Source organism: Hoplias malabaricus, chromosome 16, assembly GCF_029633855.1.
Source record: "Hoplias malabaricus isolate fHopMal1 chromosome 16, fHopMal1.hap1, whole genome shotgun sequence".
Lineage (NCBI taxonomy): Eukaryota > Metazoa > Chordata > Actinopteri > Characiformes > Erythrinidae > Hoplias > Hoplias malabaricus.
Genome location: NC_089815.1, coordinates 11,148,260 through 11,173,527, shown reverse-complemented (window position 1 = coordinate 11,173,527; position 25,268 = coordinate 11,148,260). Strand labels below are relative to the sequence as shown.

The 25,268-nt window shown below is 37.0% G+C and overlaps 1 protein-coding gene across 3 annotated transcripts in view; it reads right to left on the bottom strand.

Annotated features, from left to right (window-relative positions):
• The window catches only part of ccdc102a (coiled-coil domain containing 102A), a 102,379-nt gene that overhangs the window by 15,035 nt on the left and 62,076 nt on the right, over positions 1–25,268 (bottom strand). For all 3 annotated transcript variants that reach the window (XR_010795785.1, XR_010795784.1, XM_066648297.1), the window contains exons 5-6: positions 22,978–23,094; positions 18,962–19,171 (exon numbers count right to left, since the gene is read on the bottom strand). Coding sequence is in view for 1 of the 3 variants with exons in the window: in XM_066648297.1 (XP_066504394.1) it covers positions 18,962–19,171; positions 22,978–23,094 (327 nt within the window). In the remaining 2 variants the exon portion in view is untranslated. The remainder of the gene's footprint in view (positions 1–18,961; positions 19,172–22,977; positions 23,095–25,268) is intronic.

Genomic DNA, 25,268 nt, shown 5'->3' with positions numbered 1-25,268 from the left:
TTTTTACTCATGGGGTATACCTACCTACATTTGCAAAGTGCAATTCAATTTTCCAGCACTGTCCTGAAATCAACGGGGGGTGGGGGTTGTTACAGCTCAGTGGGGCACCACAATGATTTTAAAGTTGTAATTTTAAGGTAAAAATATTACCTAGTGTTGCTTTAAAGGAGAAATACCTTATTGTAACTCCCCAAAAGTGCATAAATGAACACAATCATTTATTACTAAATTTAGTTGATCTAAAAAGTGAAGCTATCACAATGAAAAATTCAGTAACATTTTAGTCCCTGAAAGAACCATTTATTTATTTATTTATTTTCCTTGGTATGTCACGTAGGTTACTGGAATTTCAATACATTTTCAAATTGTCTTTGCATCTCAGTTGACTCAGGACCTCCATGAGAATCTATAGTAATTACTAATCACTTTGAGACACTAGAGATACTTTATCATTATAATAGGAATCTTTCTCATTATTCTTAGCTATGAAATGAGTATACACCAATTTGCCACAGCATTAAAGCAACCTCATTGTTTCTACAATAAATGTCCATTTTATTAGCCACACATTCAGTTTAACTGCACTTTGTAGTCATAGTGTAGATGGTTGCTCTGCGTACTTTGTTAGACCCTTTTTTTTTTGTTCTTAAATGGTCAGGTCCCACACATTGCAGGTATTATCTGGGTGATGGATCAATTTTCAGCACTGCAATAACACTGGTATGAGTGGATCAGCCACAGCAGTGCTGCTATAGTGTCCACACACTTTGCACTCTGTTAGACACTCCTAACTACATGGTCCATGTTGTAGAAACAAAGCCATCAACAGTAGCCCATCTGCTGCTGGACAGTTTATGTTGAGCCTCTAGCCCTTCAACAGTGGTCACCAGACATGGTCCATAGGACACAGCTGACTGGTGGATTATTCTCTGTCCAGCAGTGACACTGAGATATTTGAAAACTTGAGCAGAACTGCTGTGTCTGATCCACTCCTGCCAGTACAGCACAAACACAGTGCTGTGCTGAAGAACTACAAAAACCATATACATGGTATGTGAAGCTGATAAAATGGAAAATTGGTCTAGAAACATATATGAGGCTTTAACTTTATGGCTGATTGGTTTATTCTGTTTTGCAAGAGGCAGAATCAGGCTTCCATATGTCTCTTTATACTGGGCTTAACCACCACACAATAGCAACATCCCCTTGCTGCAATCCTTCAACTGGGACGGCCAATAACAGTATTGGTTATTAACATACAAAACCAACAACCATAAAATAAATAGTTCTCTAGAGAATTGTAGATGACGAGGTAAACCAAAATAAGACAGAATAATTTGTTTAAGTCATGTTCAAGTCTACAATGTTTAAAAAGAAAAGAAAAAAAATGTAAATCATGTTTTATTTCAAATTATGCTAAATGTAAACCAGTATATAAACCAGAATAAAAAAAATGACATTACAATCTAGTGTTCCTTTGAATCAATCTGAAACCCAGAGCAAAAAAGTTTGTAAAAGGATATATTTCCACATATTAATCTTTTTAAACATTAATATATGTGCAAAAATAGTTTCAGAAAAGTATCCCTTTCTAGACTAAGCCCCTTCTTATTCTCATAGTTATGAAGGTACAAAAAAGGCCAACATGAAGATAAATGCCGTTTTGCTAAATCAAATGGATTAAGACTGATTAAATCTAATCCCACAGGAGACGGCAAAGCACTGTGACTGGCGCTTGTCTGGGAAGAAAATCAGTTCTTTCTCTTAAATCTATATTAATTAAGCACATTAAATCACATCAACTGAACTACATTCAGAACCCACAGCGGACATCCTCTGAAGTCTGCGTGCATTCTTTCTCTAGAAAAACAAAAGCTATTTCATCCTGAAAGGCTTTTAGTGAAATGATAGGATGGCTGATGGAGAATAAAGATGTAAAATAGTAATTTGGCAATGGAGCGAGAGAAGAGAAAAGGCAGCAAGCGTAAAAGAAGAGCGCTATTACAGATAAATATGTTGAACATGATCAAAGTGGAAAATATGATTCAAAAGCTACAGATAGTTTAATAAGAGGAGATCAAGAGCAGACCTGAAGAGAACAGAGGAGAGGAAAGTAGATTCAAATGCGATGTTAAGTGGGGAGAAGAAACGTGAATGACATCACATTTAAAATATGCGTCGAAGATTCAGCTACACCCAGGGCAAAGAAGAAACAACGTTCTGTACTTAAAACGTTTAAACTTTCATCCAGGGTGCAATTTGGGTCTTGGATGAGTGTTTTAGAAAAGTGAAGTAAGAAAAAAAAAAGGGGGGCAATAAGGAGAAAGACTGGGTTGGATGAATAAAACATGGCCCGGCTTGATGAATGATCCATGATTAAAAAGAAATTCACTCTTCCAGCAAAGACAGAAGGTGAGAAATGAAGGCCCGGTGCATTAGACATCAGACACATTTCTATACACAGACACAAATGGAAATCTAAATGCATGTATATGCAACACATGCCAAATCCTGGAGACTTAAAATAGAAATCATAACAGGAAGCGATAGTCACAAAAAATACATATCCATACATGAATAAATAAACAAAGCATAGGTAGAAATAATAAACAAAGACATAAAGAGGACACAGGTCTTTAGCACGGGGAGGTATGCTGTTAAAAATGCTTCTTTTTAAGTGACTCCAAGACATTCAGATAAAACTTAAACACTGAACGTGTATAACACTTTTTTTCCAAGGCACAATTCATAGAAATTTTGTGTATCCCCAGACATGTCAGTATGTCCCAGCTATTCTCAGTCCAAATCATCTACAATGGGCCTGAGCACACTGGAAACGTTATTTTAGCATTACATCTGACGACTCTAAGTCCATTAGACATAATTATATGTAGTTCAGTGTTCCTGTTAGTTGGATTAGTTGTGTTAGTGTAGGAACATCTCCAAAATATGCTGTGCAGGGCTCCTTCAGGACCTGGGAACCACTTTTCTTAGCTACATAATGACTCAGGCCCAGTTTAAGGGAAGGAAGGAAGGATGGAAAACCTGTCAAAGCCATGAGATCAAGTTTGTCACAATAGCCAATATATTTATTTATTTGTTGTCTATATATTGAAAGAATTGCGATAAACGATATTATTGTTTTTATCATTTTAAGACCATTTAATCCTCTGATATAATGATCATATAATAGCACAAGAAATTAGTTACACCAATTTAAAGAGTGAGAATTGGAATAAATGTATTTTAAATATATATATATATATATATATATATATATATATATATATATATATGGACTATGGACACTATGGAGCTGTTTGCCTTGTATGCCAAATTGCTAGCTTACTGTAATTTTTATTTATTTATTTATTTATTTATTTTTACACACTCACTCATGCACATCCTGACCCATACTGACCCAGCTTTGGGGTAGCGCTTACCTGCAGCAGGAGCAGGTGTTTAGCCGGAAGGCTGTTCACGGCAGTGAAAAGGCCATACTTAAAAGTCTTGAGCAGTACACAGTTTTTAATTCTCTTTCTCGGTGCACTAGCCCTCCTAACCCCCTGCTTAGGAACTAAAGGAAACCGTGCTGACCCATCTCCTCCCTCCAATTCCAATTACCAATTAATTACCTTTGCCTTTTCCTCTTTCCTGCTTCAATATTTGAAATCAATTTCCCCCATGACTGGTGTCCTTGACCACTGCATGGTCCATCTATTTATTGCTCTCAGATTCATTCTATCTTTATTTTCCAAATGACAGTATAACAACATTTCTATACAATTTTATCAAATATTTGGCTTTATCAATTGTTGGATACCAATCTATGGATTTTAAGTATAAATAAAATATAAAAAATTGCTTGTAAACTACAAGATATTGAAAAATATATGAACGTTCAAAGTGTGGAAAAGATATAAACATATCTCTCTCTCTCACACATTTTCTCTAACTGTAATGAACAACACTGTCTCTCATATCAGCAATTTTTTGCTCATGTCTTCATCTTTTGCATTTTCCCTTGTGCAGATTTTATACAATGCATGCCCCAGTTCACCTTCACTTCACCTCTTTCCTCCCTCCTCCTCCTGGTCCACTGAGGACAGCTTTCTGCTGACCAAAAGCTCTTCCTCAAATAAAGGGGGCCTAGCACACAGAACGTGGTATGAGGACAGTCTGACAAAGACGAATACAGCCACATATCCCATTCTAAGTTATGTTAACGAAAAGCAAATGCCATTACATTCTCTGTTACGAATGCCTTAAATGTGCACTCACAACAATCAAGCACCCCTGCGGACCCCAATGCAAGTGACATCAATCTTTATAGCTTCAAAGTCCTGCTGCAAGACTTGACTTGAACACACAATTTCCAGGCACAACCACTCTCACTCACTTGCTTTCTCTCACACAGAAACCCATGCATACACACACATGCCGACACACAATGTCCTTTGTTCCTTGGGGTCATGCGTATGGCTGTAGATCAGCAGTAATGGCATGTTGTCAGTGTTAGCTAACTGGGGCATTAGCTCCAGTGGCTCATAAATAAGCTGCAGCAGCAGGTGCTAATGGGCTCATTTAAACTGACCGCCACACTGGCCATCCACACTAATGGGATCCTCCAGACTGTTTTGAAATCAGAGGACTGCACAGGTAAAGTACATAAAAGTATATTTAAGTGAAAACATCGAACAATCGGTCAATATATATCTACTATATGTATATAAACTATATATGACACAAGTACAGAGTATGTAAGCTGTAAGATAAAACAAGTACTGAGTAAGTAAAGGGTATGACACTAGAAATATGTGGTTATTACAGGGTATCTTACAAACATTTTACAAATAAGGCACATAACTATCCATTGTACTTCTAAGCATAATTATAGAATATGAAATTGAGTTCAAATTATGACAGTTACAGGCACTAGCAGTAAATTAATGTGTTGCGAAAGAATATATGACTACTGAACCTGTTTCTACAAGATTTCAATTTAAAGTGTAACTAAAATTTAAAGTGACTATACAAATGGTCAAAGCATACATTTGTGTTCTTAGAACATAAATCTGCATCTTAGAACATGTTCTAAATGTTCTATATAATCTGCAGTAACTCTTGAAAGCAGTCAAAATATATGTTAGTGGAATAAATAACTTCCTCTAGATAAAACAACACATCGTCAGCTAATATTGTCTATAAAAAGTTGAAAAAGCATATGACATTCTTACATTAACATAATGAGCAACATTAGTGATATTGATTAGATTTAAGATGATTTCACTAGAGCATATTTTTTAAGTTTCTTAAAATAATATTACATTAGCATCCATTAAAGTTTATAAGTAATCGTTTTATTGTTAAAAATTTCAGTGTAAAAAACACCTCAATAATTCAAAGTATGCTGAAAAAACCTGGATCAAACAAAATAAATATACATAAAAATAGAGATGCATTCATTCATTTTTTAACGATAGTTAATCATTTTACCAAATTTGGACATTTTTTTAATGGGTTTTACTTAGAAATGAAAATACAGTTGCTACTGCTGAGCTCAGAAGGTAGATTACATATTATTTGTGTTGAAATATGTATGGGCGGCTCAGTGGCGCAGCAGATAGTGTCACAGTCACACAGCTCCAGGGACCTGGAGGTTGTTGGTCCAAGTCCTGCTTGTGTGACTATCTGTGAGGAGTTTGGTGGGTTCTCCCCGTGTCCGTGTGGGTTTCCTACCACAGTCCAAAAACACACATTGCTAGGTGGATTGGGTAATCAAAAGTGTCCTTAGGTGCGAGTGTGTGAGTGAATGAGCGAGTGTGTGTTGCCCTGAGAAGGACTAGCGCCCCCTCCAGGGTGTGTTCCTGTTTTGTACCCAGTGATTCTGTGTAGGCTCTGGACCCACTGCGACCCTGAACTGCATAAGCGTTAGAGACAATAAATGAATTAAATATATATTAAATATCATAACTAACTCTCCTACACTTCCTCCCCTCTCTCTCTCGGTCTGTCGCACAAACACAGACAGACAGAGAGCCTACTGTATCCATTAACTTGACTAGGTAAGTGTTGATCTTACCTTGGCTCTTTCATTTTACACTTAAATATGCATTATTAAAGGCATATGCTTCATTATTACAGGCAGTGTCTAGCATTGTGGGGAAACAGTTCTCTCTGGTTTGTTTACTTCCAGAAGCTCAGCCTCTTTTAAGATGGAATGTTATGTTTGAGGGGAAAAATTAATGTTGTTTGTATGTGGCTGAAGTTTTACTTGTCTAAGTTTTTATTCACTGTTTGTATTACCACAGAAACACATTTGTAACTCGAGTTGTTTAGTTTTGTAGCGTATTTGGCCTAATGTTTAGAGGACCAGGCTTGGTACCATAAGGTTGCTGGTTCCATGGCTGAAGTGCCCTTGAGCAAGGCACTGAAACCCCAAATGCTTCCTGTGTGCCGGACATGGCTGCCCGCCAATCTGGGTGTGTGTTCACAGCCCCTACTGCACTCGTGTGTGTGTGTGTGTGTGTGTGTGTGTGGTGTGTGCTCACTGCCACAGATGGGTTAAATGTGGAACACACATTTAGTTGTATGTTGTACAATGACAAATAATTGCACATTACAATTATTATTCTCATTATTATTGTGATGATACATTTAGCTGTCCACTGAGTTTAGAGACATTTCCACCTTAAGTAATTTGAATCAGTAAAAATAAGTCAATATTACCTGCCTATGTAGCAGGAATAGAGCAATGTACACATCTTGGTTTGTGCTTTTCAATGTTTCAATGCCATTAGCAGAGAAAGAGAGAAAGACTAGCATACCAGACATTTACAAACACTGGAACTTCACATATTATACCTGTTTCCACCATGCAAACAGACTGGAGAACAGCAAATGGGGAGGAATTTTATAAAAAGTGTTTTTTGATTACAGCTGTGAACGTCACCTTTAAGAAGGGACAAAACAATTACTTGCACATAACCAGAGCAATCTGTGATTTAAAAAATAATAATTTTAATGGGTTGACATCCATACTTTAAATTTATGACAGAGATGTACATGCAAATGTAAGGTGTATCAAGAATTCACTAATTTCATAATAAAACACTAAAAAGACCTGAATAATAAACTATACTGACATTTTGAAAAGTGGAGGAATTTGCCTGTAAAATCCAACACAACACGTTACATTATCACATTATTGAAGATTATTAACAGTCAGTAAATTTTATATATATTCTGGCCAAAATAAAAATAGGAACCTGAGCAGTGTAAATGTAGGGGGTGTCAAGAGGGGAGAATAATAATAATCTGCCCAAATACTTCACAATTACAGTAGGTGAACAAGCAAGGAAAATAAAAACTGCAGCTCTAACAAACTGTGTGAGTGTTAATCAGTTTATCTGGCTGTTAAGTGAAGTTAACTGGTGTACACACACACACACATATATATATTTAGATAGACAGAGAGAGAGAGAGAATGAGAGAGAGCACATTAGAAAGGAGGGACAGAGTTACTGAGTGAAAAACACACCAATCAGTGGAGGTTGCTCATTCACAGCAGGCCAAAATAAGAAGCACCTCGAGGAGTAGCCCACAATCTCAAAGGGAAGACAATCCATTTCACACACCACTTTTAGCCCAGATGTAGCAGCTGCAAGCTACAAGAACTCTCTCGAACTCTCTCTCACACATACGCACACAGAATTACATATAAACAAAATACACAAACATGAACACGGTGTCTGCAACACTATTCTATTTCACATTTCCTGTTTTTTTGCAGTCTGCCGGATATCCATTGTGGTATTCAAAATTTTTACAAAAGAGTATTATATATATATGCACTGCTTTCTTACCCTAAACCTAACAATACAAAGTAATAAATGCTAACACGTCACAGTCCTTTCCTTCCTCTCCTAGGTTCACAACTGCAACAGGCTACACAGAATAAGGTGAAGGTTTTTTATATTCACTGGAAACAACCTTCACTCATAATAACCTTTGCATGATTTGCAAAGTTCATTTTATTAATGAGTGAATAAAGTGTAATTATATGGCTCAGAATAAGGAAACAATACTCATTACACAACGTAGTAACATTTAAGTTCATATTCATAGCACATTAAACAAACTAGCTTAAATTCTGTTAGATGATTTAAAGTATTATTCCCTTATGCAAATAAACTCCTCGTTAAGCTTTTGTGTCATTAATGTCTCACAAGAAAATGTTAGCACAAGTGTGCTAAGCTATGACTATATCTTATGGTATAGCACTCCATCTTATGTATGTGTTAAAAATATATATATATATACACATTTCTTAAGCTAGGGCAGCACTAATACTACACATGTATTCCCTACTACTAGCCTGTTTTTAATTCTGAAAAAATAATAAAAATATATTATATTCATATGGCGTTCTCAGACTGCAGTGGGCAAAATCCCTCAAAAACCCATCACACGCAGTCTGTCAATACTTTTAAGCGTGCTTCCATCAGAAGGAGAGAGCCATAGCAGTCAACTCCAAACAGATGAGCGCTCGATACTGCCTCATTAATCACTGTGATTGCTGAGTGGTCAACTCTGCCTCTGTGAGAGAAAGGGAGGGGGGCAACATCTGTGTGGATGAGCTGGCAGCTGGACTGATGCTGGAAGGAGCTGCAGAAGCAGGTTTATTTGGAATGAAAAATACAGCTGCATACTGATTTTGTGGAGGAGAGCGAGAAAATGTGTGTGTTAGGGGGCGGTGTGTGTTTGTGAAAGAAAAATTGGGAGAAAGAGGAATAAAACCAAGGGAAAGGGTGAGAAAAACTTAAAAAAAGAAAAAAAGAAGAAGAAATAACTGTAAAAGAGAAGGCAAATAACAGGGAGAGGCAGAGAATGAGAAAGAAGGAAATGGAAATAGTGAGAGAGATGGAAAAGGAGAGAGAATCAGAGCTGAGAGTCAGTAAATCAGGACAATTATGCAAATGGAGACAGAAAAGGAAGGAGAGTAAGAAGAGAATAGAGAGATTGTGCTTTGCTGTCAGGGTGAACTCTGGCAGAGCGAGATGGGTAACTACAGTCTTAACTTGACCTTCATGTGGACGGACTCCCCTCGCTTTGATGTACGAAGAAGCGAGGGACTTTGACTCCAGTTCAAAGCTGCTCAACCCCAGCCTCACACAATCCATCCTGAAATGAAAAGAACATTCTGTGCTCTGCTTCTCTGAGCCCTACCTACTGCTGGACTGTGCTGATAAAATTGAATATTGTGATATCTATCAACCTTACTACAACATCACTGACTTTGCTGATCTTCAGTTTGTACTAATAGATTTTTTTCCCAGTTTAATATGCTTCCCTGTGCTCTTTGAAAGACCTTTATGCATAGTGAAAATGCTTTACCTGAATTTTTGTACAGTGTGCTTTAACCTGGAACTTTCACATTTGTGAAAAAAGGGTCTTTTTCTTGGCATGGACTCTATATTAAACTGAGAAGATTCTTATTGGTGGAGTCCTTATTACTTTTATCACATTTTCGGAAGAGCTGAGGCTCTCTTGGGAACTCATAAGCAGAACCACAAAAGATACATACTGCTAAAGGCAGAATAAATCCACAACCTCTAATACATCTCTGCAGAGATTCATGTATCTGGATTTTACAAGGCTGAAGTTTGGCTCCATGTTCACCTGATTCTTGTTCCACCTTTAAACATTGTTGAGGCAGCTGAACCTAACTGTTGCGCCATTTAAGGTGAAGTGGGAAATTCTGATAAGAAGCTGTTACACTGGAAGCTAACCTCACTCTCATCAATCTTGGTCAGTTAAATGAGTCCAAGCTTATGCCTTCATTTAACACATATCTGACTCCACTCATCATCCAAGCTCTAAGTCTTTAAAGGGCTGAATCAACTTAAATCCCAGGATTCTGATATAAACAAATAAATGATATATAGTTGCATGCAAGTGTGGGTCAGATTACCCCTAGTCAAAGTATACAAATCATCTACAGAGAACAGTTCACATTTTAAAGCAGTTACTGAGTATTGGTTAATATAACCCTATGAGAAATTGTTACAAAAAGTATTAATTTTGCTTTGATATTTTAAATCAAATATTTTGGCTGTTCCCTGTAGAGAACATGTCCTCTTACATACCCCATTTCCAGAAAGGGACACTGTGCAATATAAAAATCAAAACATTGCAAATAATTTAACCCTATATTTAAATGAGAATAGTGCAAAGACTGTATTTCAAGGGTTGAAACTGAGAAGGTTTATTATTTTACCAAGACTGGTAAAGTCATGTAATGCTCAAAAATATTAATTAGGTTAATAGGCAACAGGTTAGTGACACAATTAGACTCAAAAGGAGTATCTACACTTAAAATAGCAATGAACCTGGGGATTTCTTCATCTAAACAAATAATGTGGTGGCTTCCCCGACAGGGATCTAGCCTTGTCCTGGACTACACAGCATTTTTAATTGTGATTTTCCTTTGAAAGGAGAACATAATCCAGGACTAAGCTCAAGCCCTGTTTGGAAAACCAGCCGCTAACCACTAAATGTTTCAGAGAATCTGGAGAAATTTCTATGTACATGGAAAAAAGTCTAAAACCAGTATTGGCAGGCCGTGGTCTTTGGGTCCCAAGGTGGCACTGAATTAAAATTAGTCATGATTCTGTAGTGGAAATGACTGCATGGATTCATAAACACTTCCCAAAACCCCTGTATCTTAACACAGTTTGTCACTGCTTCCACAAAACTGCAAAAATAAATACATATAGAAACAGGATCCAGAAATGTCACTGCCTTCTCTGGACTTGATCTAATTTAAGATGGACTGAAGTAAAATCTGTAAATCTGTAAAAAAAAAAAAGTAAACCTGTCCCTGCATTCCAAAAAAAAACAAACATGACGTGACATCTGTGAAGGCACCATTAATGCTGAACAATATATAAAGATGAATATGCTATCATCCAGACCTCATTTAAAAAATAATAATAATAATAATAAATAAATAAATGAATACGTGTTCCCACTGTGTTGTGTCACTTCTTTGTTTAACAATACTCTCTAAAGGTTTAGGAACACAGAGAGACTAATTGCTGAAGCTTTGAAAGTTTTCAGTTTCTGCTTAATATAGGATTTCAGATGCTCAACAGCTTGGTGTCTCCTGAATAGTGTTTTGAAAAAGGCAGGGAACTGTCAATTAGCAAATTTAAACTAATACTGGGTAAGCAAATAAATGAAATGAGGTCCAGTTGCTAAAATTTTCTCCCATCAAAGGTCCAGATTTAACAGCTTAATAGCACACGTACATCCATTTTTCAAAGTCGGCTATTTTCAATATACACACTGAACTCATACGGCACTTGATTAATAAATAGAAAATAATAATAATAATAATAAAATAGTACAAACAGAGCCTTAAACACCCCACTTTTTTTTTCAGTTTGGTGCTCAGCATTATCCTTCCTTATTTCAAAGCAAGTCACATATTCACTATCATGTCCCAGTTTGCTACAGAAAGCAAGAGAGACATTCACCTAAGGGTGAAGCCTGGAAAAGTAGTTCAGCTAGTAGAATAATAAGTAACCATTTATAAGTGCCTCATAATTTTAGTCAAACTGTTTTTTAGCTACTCCTGTATTTATAGGCATCGCCAACTCCATTTACTTCGATTTCTGGAAAGGCATTGCTTGTTTCAGTAATAAAAGGCTAGACCACCTTCTGCATGGACTACAAAGGTATGACTTCTTAGTAAGAGCCTTTTTTATTCATAATTTGTTTTCTGATTTTTAGATTCTCCTGTATTTATAGGCATTGCCAGCTCCATTTATCAGTGACGTATCTTCCAATCACAAGATGCTACCAAGTTGAAGGGGAGCGCATGCTTCCTTTAACATTGACACTAACACATCATTAGAGCACATCGCACTTAAAGGGAGAGTAGGTATTGCCATTCTACTAATCACAGAGAGAGAGAGAGAGGGAGAGGGAGAGAGAGAGAGAGAGAGAGAGAGAGAGAGAGAGAGAGAACACAACGCATGGGCATCACTGGGGATCGAATTCAGTGATTTTCAGATGGAGCCGATGCTTAGACAGATGTGCCACTGGGGAACCCTGGCATGTTTCATTTTCATCTTCTTGCTTTTTATTATTCGCATTCTACAGACTCTCCCTAAATCTCTCTCAAATGCTCATCCCCCTGCTCTCTTGCTGTGTGTGAGTGGGGAAGAAGAGCAGATGAGTGAGTGATTCACTGTTTTTTAGTTACTCCTGTATTTATAGGCATCGCCAACTCCATTTACTTTGATTTCTGGAAAGGCATTGCTTGTTTCAGTAATAAAAGGCTAGACCACCTTCTGCATGGACTACAAAGGTATGACTTCTTAGTAAGAGCCTGGGTCCCGAACTTGTCCAGACACTTTTCATTAACTGAAAAACAACTGGTGCATTATGAAACAAAAAACACTATTCAGGAGACACCAAGTTGTTGAGTAGCTGAAATCCTAGAACAAGCAGAAACTGAAAACTTTCAAAACTTCAGCAATTAGTCTCCTGAGTTCCCAAACGTTTAGAGAGTAATGTTAAAAAAGTGACACAGTGGGAAACACATGTTTTTTGGAACATGTTGCTGGCATCAAATTTAAAACAGAGAAATCATTTTCAAAACCAAATGTTCCCAGTTTCTTAATTATAGAGTTCAAATATTTAGTACATAATTACATATTTCTACTTAGAATATTAACAAAACATAACTTCTAATCAGGAGTATCCAAACTTTTGCACACAACAACTGTATTGTGCAGCCCTGAATCCTATAGACGAAGAAGTGCAGCCACAGAGTCCCATTCCCAATCTTATGGGCTTGCTGGGTTGAATAGCATGGTGACAGAGAACATCAATCTATTGCAGTAAGCTAAAGAAGAGAGCAAAACAGTGAGAATGAGACAGAGAGAGAGAGAGAGAGAGACAGAGTGAGAAAAAGAGAGCATCAGATAGAAGGAAAAAATCAGAAAGGGAGTCCCAGAGCTAAAGAAAAGAAAAGGGAGAGGGGACTTGGCAGGACGATGATTTCAGTATCAATCACACTTTGTTCTCGCTGTCTGGTGACGGTGTGCTGTCTTCTTCGCACTTTCACTTCTGTCCTCATCGACCCGTTTGCCCCAGTAGCACTGAGAGAAGCTCATCAATCTCTCCGGCTTTCTGAGACCACAGGATGGCCACTAGCATATCATCGTCATTGTTCAAATAAAAAACACATCTCCAAAATTGTAACTGTAAACTTGAAAGAAAAAAAAACCAAAAACATTGAAATAATAATAAATGTGAAAAAAAATTCAACGATTCTGAACTATTTCCATTGAGTTGTTAAAAATTTTAACATAATGTCAAGAGTTGAATATGGCTTTTGAATATGGTTTTCCTATTTTTGCAGTCTTTTGTGAATGCTCCTTTTATACCATTTATATTCACCTGCTTATAGCTTGATTCTTCAAAACAGTAGCATTTTCCATAAACCTATTTTGGAGTGTGTTGTAAGCATTAAAATTTGAATTTGTTTATATTAACAACATACCATTATGTTGTTCAGTGAAAACTTAAAATTTTATTTAAATCTGGTGAATTTGCTGTTGTTTGTTACATTTTGTTGTATTTTATTTATTTTTATACTCTGTAAAACAGCTTGACACGACATTATCATGAAGCTGTGCTTAAAAGTAAAATGCACTATATTATTATTATAATGTTTATTGTTATTAATATTAATAATAATATTTAAAACACTAACACACCTGGCAAGGTAAGCAATCAGACCTGTGTTTGGATGCACACATCTCTTTGTGTCCCTCATAATGAGATATAAATGATGCATCACTTTCATAGCAGATAATAAATTATTCATAGAATTATTTACTTGTAACCATATCAGAATTGTGTCATATCATTAGTAGCATAAGGTACCAATATGATACAAAAATTTTAGATTTGTGACATACAGAAAATTTGACTTAATTTCATGTTCAATTAATTTAATTTGATCAACTTTAACTTATTAAATACCTGTAACATGGAAGATTGTGTAAGACAAAGAAATACAATTATTTAGAAATGTCAGAGAGCATGATATGTAAAGCTAGTGATGACTGATCAGCAACAATTTATCTGTGTCTTATCTGAACCATTTCCAGAGCTCTCTGACTAAGCTCAGTATTTGCAGTTCCTATCGAACACAGAGTTTACCTCATCAATATGTCATTCCATTAAAGCAGAGAAACTGGTTATAGACTTTAACCAAGCCACAGAGTGCATTGTTTGCAAACACTTTATTTGTAGACTCTGCTCATGCAAGTCAAATTAGCATGTGCACTTTGATTTCTCTGTAGGGAGAATACAATGCACAGTATCGCTGTGGTCCTATTTAAACAAAGCCCTGAAAGGACTGAATATATTAAATGGTTTACCATGTTGTTGTACTGAAAAAAAGCAGGAAACTGTCACTTAGCAAAGTTAAACTAGTACGGGGTAATCAATGAAAATTAAATGAGGTCCAGTTGCTAAAATTTTCTCCCATCAAAAGGTCCAGATTTAATAGCTTGATAGTATAAACGTACATCCATTTTTCAAAGTAGGATATTTTCAATATACACACTGCACTTGCACAATAAAGAGATAGCTACATTTACCAGTAATAACAATCCTAGTCTAATAATAATAATAATAATAATATTAAAATAGTACAAACACAGCACAAACACCTCCTTTCCTCTTCGTTTAATTTTTTTTTTCTTTTACATTTATTCAGTTTGGTGCTCAGCATTATCTGTCCTTATTTCAGAGCCAGTCACATAATCACTATTATGTCCCAGTTTGCTACAGAGAGCAAGAGGGACATTCACCCAATGGTGAACCCTGGAAAAGTAGCTCAGCTATTAGAATAATAAGTAACCATTTATGATTTATTCATAATTTGTTTTCTGATTTTTAGATTCTCCTGTATTTATAGGCATTGCCAGCTCCATTTATCAGTGACGTATCTTCCAATCACAAGATGCTACCAAGTTGAAGGGGAGCGCATGCTTCCTTTAACATTGACACTAACACATCACTAAAGCACATCGCACTTAAAGGGAGAGTAGGTATTGCCATTCTACCAATCACAGAGAGAGAGAGAGAGGGAGAGAGAGAGAGAGAGAGAGAGAGAGAGAGAGAACACAACGCATGGGCATCACTGGGGATCGAATTCAGTGATTTTCAGATGGAGCCGATGCTTAGACAGATGTGCCACTGGGGAACCCTGGCATGTTTCATTTTCATCTTCTTGCTTTTTATTATTCGCATTCTACAGACTCTCCCTAAATCTCTCTCAAATGCTCATCCCCCTGCTCTCTTGCTGTGTGTGAGTGGGAAAGAAGAGCAGATGAGTGAGTGATTCACTGTGCTTGTGTGAGGTGTGCTACAAGCCCACTCAATAAATCTCTGACAGCTCTAATGCAGGCTCATAAAGACCCTGGCTCTAAGTGTTTGGATTTCCTCCCAACGCTGCTCAAACAGTGTTGCTCGGGTCCCAGCTGTAGCCTCACATACATGCACGCACACACTTGCAAACACACATCATAAATGCAGGAATAACTGTGGTGAGGAGGAGATGGAGAAAGACAGCGATGACTCAGATTCATCTCAAGTGCTAGTGTGCCTACATGTCACACCCTAGAGGAAACCCCATCATAAGCATGGCAATAAAGACCTCACAAACACAGCAAAAGTGCAACATGTACCTAAAACGTACCTGTTTAAAATGTCACATATGTAGCATTAGAAAGAGGCCTGTAAAGAACAGTACACAGTCATCCCTAATGGCAATGATTCTATTACACCAGGGAAGTGTATTTCATTATTAGAAGCTTGAAGATTTAAACCACTGCTAAACAGCATAACAATAATACACAATACTATAAAACAGCCATTTCACGTCAAGTTCAAGTCAACCAAAACAGAACAAAATATTTGTAGGCTGTGCATATTATGTATAAATAATTAAGTGTTTTAAAGTAACTGGTAGCCAAATGATCAGGGAGGTTATTCAAACTGGAGCCAAAAGTAAACACCCAAAGAAATGGTTTCCAGACATATTGACAATGAAGTCATTTCACTGTGGTAGTAATGGCAACCTTACCTTTATGACTTTATTGCTTATTAAAACACAGATATAAGTAAATATAATACCAAAAAATACTTACATTGGGATGTCGAAATTTGGGTTAGTGTTATTTTGTTAGTTTGTAAACCATACGATATAGGTACACTTAATATTCGATTGACTGTCATCAATGTTCCTCAGCATATTCAGAGAGTAGCTGCCTATTGTGTTAGCCATCACTAAATCGGTGGTTTCCACACATTTTCTGTAGTGTACAATTTACACTGTACATTATATACACTTTAGTCTTTTTGCGCTCCACTCCACTGGAATGTCTTTTAAAGGCAACGCTGATGACAGTAGAGAGACTTTTCCATATCATTTGCTTCTCTTCAGTCGGTTTGTGTGCAGTCAAAATGGGTGCAGTCAAAGTGTCTCTGTCCCGTATGCTAGACCTTCTCTCTCTCTCTCTGCTTAAGGCAGAGAAACAGCATCTGAAAGTTTTTAAAGACCTCCAAATGTTAAAAAGCATGACCCAAGATGAGGATATTGCTCTATACCTGCTGCATGAGTTTCTGTAGTAATTCAAACAGTAAACTAAAACCTTCAGACAAGTTAAACTCCAGCCATATAAAAAATGTTTCCCCCTCAAACATACCATTTCACCTTAAAAAAATGCACAGAACTGAACATACCAGAGAGAACAGCCTTTCCCCACAATCGCAGATGTTGCCAGTAATTATACAAAACTGCAAATTTAAACTGAACAAGACAAAATAAAGAGACAAGTCACCTTTACAGTGAAATGAATACAACTGACATACATTAAGTGTCTCAATAATTTTTCAAGCTGCACAATCTGCAATACCTCTGCTCCGCCATATTGGGAACCACTGCTCTAGCCAATCAGTGGTCACTAGATGCTGCCCAGAGGATGCTGTTGCCTGGATATTTTTGGTGGATGTGGTTTTAAAACTCCAGCAGCACTGCTGTTGCAACAAAGACCAACACACCACCACAATGTCAGTGTCACTGCAGTTTTAACCCAAATAATACCTTCTCTGTGGCAGTTCTGCAGGGTTCCTGACTATTTAAGAACAGTGTGAATGGGAGCTCACCAAATATACAGGGCAGCAATTGTAGAGCAACAGGTACTAATATAGTAAGTAGAGAGAATAAAATGGACAAAGTGTAGAAGCAATGCTTTAGTCTTTCATCAGTGATTAGTTTTTTTGACTATTGCACATTGTTTTTCTTTTTGTTTTTTTATAACTCATCTTTTTGGATGTGACATCAGTGTATAAATTATAAAAGCAGTCACTCCCATCTCTGTCGTTTTTACATTGAGATTTGTTCTTCTTGCCAGTCAGCCATAAATATAGCAGCTTTCCTGTAGTAAGTTGAATTACCCCACCTCCCCATGTAAATCTAATCCTATACACAGGGCTTAAGACAATCTGTAGCAGGGGTAAGCACTACAATACATGGTGTATCATATGAACATATGGCACCAACACACTCCACTAGGCACTGATAGGAATGAGTGCAGTCCTACAGTGGGTTGGTGTCACAGGCCTCTCAGGACAGGTGCTGCTACTGATGGACAGGGGTTAATACAGCACCATGACTGGCATTAAATTCAAGGCAAACAAAGACGTTTTGGCAAGTGAAGTCATCTTATATTCAGTTTACATATGAAATATTTTTCATTTTGAAATTGTAATACAAATATTTTTTTTCCATTACTATTATTTATTATGAAAATTTCTATTGTGTTGTACTGGCAGATCACTTTAACCATTTTAAAACATGCACAAAACAGTTCAGTTAACTACAATACACTGAATTTAATTGTCTGAGCATGTTTTAAAATGATTCAAATTATTTGCCAGCACAATACAATAAAAATTTCTTATTGAAATTTACTTAACAAGAAAATGAATACATCAAATAATCTTATAATATTCTAGAAGCAACTTAAAAGTAAGAAATATTGCATATATCAGCATTTAAAATTAGATATTTAATTTGCCAAGACAGCAGTATCTTCTTTTTTGTACATGCCTTTTATCCACTGTGCGGAGTTTGAATGAGAGTTTTCTAGGATTCTACCATCGTCCATCTGTCTCTGTCTCTTTAGCAATGCATTTCTCTCACAGGAGGAGGGCATGAACGAATGCCAGGACGCCTTACAATGGCTTTGTGGCAGTAACAAATGTCTCAGGTGGATGTAAATGTCTGTTCAAGCCAGGTGAAGATGCGGTCAGTTGTGCTGATAATGCGATTTCTGTATGCCATGTGGGAAGGACCATGCAATTTTGGATATCACTGTCCATTTCACAGTTGTGAGATTTTAGAAATCTCCTGTCATTTAGGCCTATGGATGTTGTTAATAAATTATTGTGTTTGAGTACCAAATCTATATTAATGGTTATGATACCATGATCGAACACACAGAAAAGAGCAAAAAAAACAAAAACAAAAAAAAAACACTTTATTAAAATGTCCTATTCTGCCTTAAATTGTGCATCAGTTTCATTCTCTTGCACAGGCAAAAGAATGTAACTGCTGCACCATTTGATGTGGAATGGAAAATTAATAAGCTTAGGTGTGTGAAGTAAACTTTTTCAACATTAAATTGGAGTTCAACATTATATTATGAATTTTTATGATTTTTTTTTTTACTATTTTCAGGGGTTATTATTATTTTTTATTTTTTTCGGGGATGGACCAAATTGTATCCTGACTTTCAATTTCATTTCGGCACATCACTTCCCCTTGCTTCCAGTGGTCATGGTGCGGTCAGCGACGTCCTGCACTCACCTTGTTCCTCTCAAACAGCTCGCTCTGGATGGTCTTGAGATCCGTGTCCAGGGCGCTGGCTGCCTGCCTGCGTTTTCGTGCCAGCTGCTCCTCGAGGTCCTCCATCTGGGCGCGCAGCTTCTTGTTGTCCCGCTCCAGCGCCAGCTTCTCCGTCTCCAGCCGCTCACGCCGGCCCCACTCTGCTGCGTTCTCCACCTGCAGTCGCTCCATCTGCACATGCGCATACACACAGCCAAACCATACATGACCATAAAACAGCGTTGGGTAATAGTCACAGAGAATGGGTAATAAAATAACAACAACTTGTTGGAAGGAAAAAAGACAGGATCCCCTTAATATGTCTGTAGTTCCACCTAGACAGCAAATAGATCACTTGGAACAATGAAGACTCAAGCTCTTCAGATATTTCTCCTGAGAAAAAGAGCCCAGGAATCTATTACCTAAGGAAGTTTAGTCGAGATTTCAGTGAAGTCACTCACTGTGCTCAGATTTGCCAAAATGAACCTACCCCACTTCTGCAGTGTCTAAGGTCCCTTACCTCTATAGTGCTAATTCTTAAGATTTTTAGAAAAGTCACTATTAAGTCTGCTTAGACCCATTTTACTGAAGTGCATGTTCCAAATCATGGCCATAAATATTCAATATTGTCCTGGATTGCTGAGCAGAACAGGACAGGCAAATTCGCTACAGGCACCTGGCACTACATTTCCCATAATGCCCCAGTGTTTTCCAAAACTTGGAGTGGCTAATGCTTTCAGTCTTTGCTAGTTTACTTTGGTTTATTGCAGGGAGTAAACAAGTAAACATTTAGAATAAAGTCAGCCACACAACAGATAAGGTAATGGTTTTGGTTATAACCACTTATAACTTATACAAGCTTCCAACAACAAAAATTACACCTTTAAAGCAAAAGCAATAATTAAACCAGAAGTGGCATCAGTTGTATTAGTATAGGCTTTATTATGCTAGCTTGTAAAAGGGGCATCTACAACACAAGCACAAACACTTGTGTTTTTGAGAAGATTTATAATGTTTCTGATTTTTTTTCCTTTAAGAAACTTCACATAAACAAAATGAATGAGTCAGCTCCACTTTAGTGTTAAATCAATTAATCTATCCAGACTGTTTATTAGATGCACAATTATGCACCTACAACTAATCAGCAAGCAGATGGTACAGCTGTGCCCCTCTAAAATCTGTGTGCACCCCAGTACAACAAGTAGTCTAGAAATGAACCTGCTTCTGAATCTGTAAAGAGCAATATTTGTATCTCTGGCAGATACAAACATTTAGATAACCTATTTTTAACATCTGCAGTGGCCTCTGGTAAAAAGAAATCATCTATCTAAATCAGCAATAAAGCTGCTGTACTGAACAAATGATATCTTTACATTTGGAAATGTAGGGGAAATAAATCTTTCACTTTATCCGATAAGCACTGATGCTTATTCAGTAAGCTTCCACACATATTTATCAAGTTCCAAACAATATGATATAGCAGAATTCACACTATATTAGCAGTATTTCTTTTCCAACATTACGCTTTTTTCTTATTATATTGAATAAGCCACTTTTATGGTGTAAATGAATTTTTTCATTGAATTATTTCACTTCAACAACCCGTTACAAATAATCAAAAGCTAAATAAAAGGTTCTCCAATATTATACAAATTGACCTTGAAAGCAGCCTAATGGAAAAGCGCACTTGAGACATCACAGATGTGCAGGACAGCTTCAGGTTAAGCTTATTTCCCTTTTCTTTTTTACAGTGACCACGCATTAATCATTCATAGGCCCATTACAGAGCTTTAATTCCAAAGCAAAGTAAGAGAAAGCGAGAGATTACGCAAATTCCTTGATTCATACAGAGATGAAAAAAAAACCGATGGCACTGTTAACTGGTCAGCACTGGGGATTGGGGAATGGGAAGAAAAATTACCTAAAAATAGCATTAGCTACTTAAAAATGGTAAAAACTTGAAAACAATTGTAATAATAATCTGCCACATCACATGTAGAATCCAAACGCTTTTATTCTCTATACCAGTTGATGCTCCCTAGACTGGGTGGCCCCACAGGAGATGCCCATGTATAAAATAGGTTTGGTAAAGAATCTGACAAACCCAGGCTCCTGGTGTTCTGGTGTTAGTTTCATTAAATGAAGAGGATTCATTGGATGACTTACAGCTGAGCTGGTGGAGTAGTAGGCATTTTGAAAAGTGCTTCAAATATCTATGTATTCTATTTTTAAGTTCACCTGACAAGCCCCGGAGAGCAAATAATTAGGACAAAATTCCAGTCAGAGGAATTAGCTGAACTAGTTGGATAGATAAATGTATTTTAGTGATAAAACAAGAGAAAAAAAACAGTGGAAAGACAAATGCGATAAAAAGCATTGGAATTTCATCTAAATATTGAATGCATCCTCAGATCACATTGTGTCCTCGGGAAATGCTGGTCAGCAGTGCTATATCGGACCCATGTATCTGTTTCTGACGCTAAAATAATTAGTCAATCACGGTGGCCAACTCTCAGCCTATATTGGCTATATTAGCACATCATGTTTAAATACTTCACTTGGTACATGGCTATATTTGTCAACAGTCCAAATTAAGCAGTTAATATAGGTCACTGTTCAATAAATCAATTTGTTTTGTCAATGATAAATTACTTGGGGTGTCAGACGATTAAAAACAATGAATCACATCAATCAGTGTAATTAATCACAGTTAATCTTAATTTTTGTTTGGCTAGTATTTGACCCTAACTAAGAGAGTTTAATGTTTAAACTCATGTGTTTAGTTACAGACATAAAAATGGACTAAATGAGCCTCATCCGAATTAATTTATAACTGTCAAAGTGCAGCCCTTGGCCACTAATTTTAGCAGTTTACAGAACGGACCTTTAGAGAAAATAATTATTAATTTCTGCGATTATAACACACTGTAATATTGGACACAATCTACAGCTGTTTACTTGCACATCAAGTTACACAAAAAAGGATATTCAGAGCCACACTGGGCTCTGCACAAATGCACCAATTGTTTTTAATGAGTGAGAGATCTATACTAGTTTAGCAGCTGGACTCTTGTAAGGAGCTAAGGAGCAATGCTATGGTAATACATGCAAAATGTGGACTGGCCTTGTCTTACTGAAATTAGCAAAGCGTCCAAGAAAGATACACTGTCCGAGCAAGAGCATGTTGCTCCAAATCCTGTATATATCATTTAGCATTAACAGTGCTTTCACAAACATGAAAGTCACCCATGACATGTGCTCTAATACACCCCCATACAATTATGGATGCTATGTGTATCAACTGCTGTGATCTGCACTACAGAATCATGTTTCTTTTAATGCAGTGCCACCTGAGGGCCAGAAGATCACAGCCAGCCAATGCTGGTTTTGGGCTTGTCTTTGTATATAGATGTTTCTTTGGATTCTCTGAATCTTTTAATGATATGGATTGCAAATTATAAAATCCGCAAATTTTATTCTTGGTATTTTTTGCCAGTATAGTTTTTCACACAGTGGTGAATCGTTCTATATCTTTAATCATGAAAGACTCCATTTCTCTGAGATGCTCTTCATGAACCCAATCATGTCATTGACTTGTTACCAAGTACTTTTATTTATTTTCAAGCACTATGCAATTTTACCAATTTTTGTTGCCATGTGCAAGCATTCTGAAACATGTTAGTGCCATCAATTAAAAAAATTATCAGTTTTAACATTTAAAAAAGTCGTCTTTGTACTATTTTTAATTTAGTGTATAAGTAATGGCATTAAATGATACAATAAACTGTAGATTTTTTTAAACAGCAATTGCAATTAAAAATGATTCATTCTAAATAAGTTTGACGATGTAGCATAGTGTTTAATTTAAAGTTAATACAGTGTTAGTGTACAAACCAGAATACCTCTCCTCATATTTCTAAAATTATATAACTTGCTCATTTTCAAACTTCGGATTTTGCTGAAAAATTACAAGTTTTTGTGAGTGCAAAAGATTTCACCTCTGCTCGTAGCTCAGCTAGTTTCTTATCCATGTTCGTACGAGCTCCCAGTTCATCCTCCAAATCTTCAGACATCCGGCCAAGCTCATCCTGATGCACCTCCTTCAGCAGGTTCAGCTGGAAATGACAAAGAAAGACATACATTTAAATAAGAGCAAGACAGAAATAAAAAAAGAAAGAATGAAAAAGAAAGAAATAGAAGTGACAACCCTTCAGAAAGTAAAATGCAGTCAAAGATCCTTTAAAATCTTTCACAATTCTTTCTTCTCAAAATGCCCCTCTCTTTGTTTTGATCTTCCCGTAATGGTCTGTCTATAGTTGTTCTGATATCTGACACTTGACTGATCTCTACATTCCTCCAACAAACTGAACTCTACCTAAACGTTCACAAAAGCAATCTCTCAGCAAAACGTCATTTGGCAGATTGTGTGGCCCTTCAATATATCTCACAGCTTGAGCATCTGAGCAACAACAATTTCCACAATGTTTCACAGTAAGAATGGTCACAGATAGCACTTTACCACCGACATGGTGCCAGTGTCGCTGTCAAATTTCACATTGTTCTCTTTGCCACTGCAAAATAACTGGTTCTTAGTCTTCAAAATTGGTGTGGTTCCAGCCCCAAAAACTTTCCAATCAAGAACCAAGTCACCTCTGAGTCAAGCCAAGCCTAGTGGCTTTTATTGCCATTCTTAATTTGCATATATTGGAAAGGTCCTTCTTAAGGCCTGTGGTGCGAAATAAAACAGCAGCACATTACCAAGGAACTACAAAAAAGTGCAAAAACACAACATGGAGAAAAATGCAGAATATAACCTGAATACACCAGAAAATAAATGGAAAGTTGTTGATATGCTGATCCACCAGTTTCTAAACAGCAGGAAAATGATGAATGAAAAAACCCACGAACCATCACCAGTTCTGGCATGAGCAATCAGCACTGTGCTAAAGGGAAAGTGATGAGTGATTTCTATGTGCACAGCAAATACAATGTCATAGCAATTGAAACCATCTTCATCCGGTTGATTATTTAAAAAAAAAATTGTCAATATAGTAATTCATTGCCTGTAACCGCTTATCCAGTTCAGGGTCGAGGTGGGTCCAGAGCCAACCCGAAATCATTGGGCGCAAGGCAGTAATGCACCCTGGAGGGGGCATAAAGGTAATTTTAAAAAAAGTAGTTAATGTAAAGAAACAAACTTTTTAATATTAATACAAACATTTAATATTCTTACAAAAATGTAACAATTTTTAATAAAAGATGGTGTCACCAAGGCATAATTTTCTCTGTAATGTAAATGTCAGAGAATCCATGCTTGCCAGTGATCAAAGCGATACTATTAATAATCATAGTAATAATAGTAGTAAACATAATAATAGTACATTTTATTTGTAATGAACTTTACATTTGAAACAAATCTCAAAGCACCACAAGATACAAGTAAAAAAGCAACAAAGCATTGGTATAATATAAAAAACCTATATGAAAGCACTTATGAATATCAAAATATTTATTAGGATTCATATGTTCTGCTCAAAATAACTGTCTTAATTGGTTTTGTCCTACCCTCTTCTAAAAGTTCCTAAGTGCAGTTTCTGCAGTGCTGGGCCTAGAGTAGCAAAGACAGAGGCTCTATTCTCCCTATTACAGGTCATGAAGCATCACAATTATTCTGAAGTGTTTTTTTAAATACTTTTTTTTTCTTACTCATCTTTGATGCCCTCAGATGGTCAGGGAGGGCATTCCATAAACAAGAGCTGGCAGAACAGAAGGGCCGGTGACCCTTAGTATTGAGCTTAGTTCTGAGGGGTAAGGTGGTGAGTAATGAGTGTGTTGCATATTTTAGACATATGTCATTACCGCAAAGCCTTCAACAAGTGTCCACTCATGTTATGATCCTCATACCGATTTGAAGAGAGTGAGGGGATGTAAATGAGAAAGACTAAATGGAACGAGGGGCCAGTAGACTGTGGCCGAGTCTCAGCGATTAACATTCACAGCAGGTTGTCCTCTCACACAGCTGGGCAGAGCAGTGGCAGCTTGAGTTTTACAGCTTCGTGCTCATCTCGGCTGCTGTGTCACAGTTAGATTAACACCACTTTTCACACACTGCTCCTCTGTATTCCCACCACCTGCTAGCATGTCCCTAATGACCGTTGTTCCCTGCACTGAAAGCCCCAAAGAAGAATAGTCAAAACAGCACCGCAGGCGACCCAGAAACAAGCATCAAGTTTCTGCTGATTAAAGCTGGCTGTTGCTGCAGATGGCAAAAGGAATCCAATAACTCCAG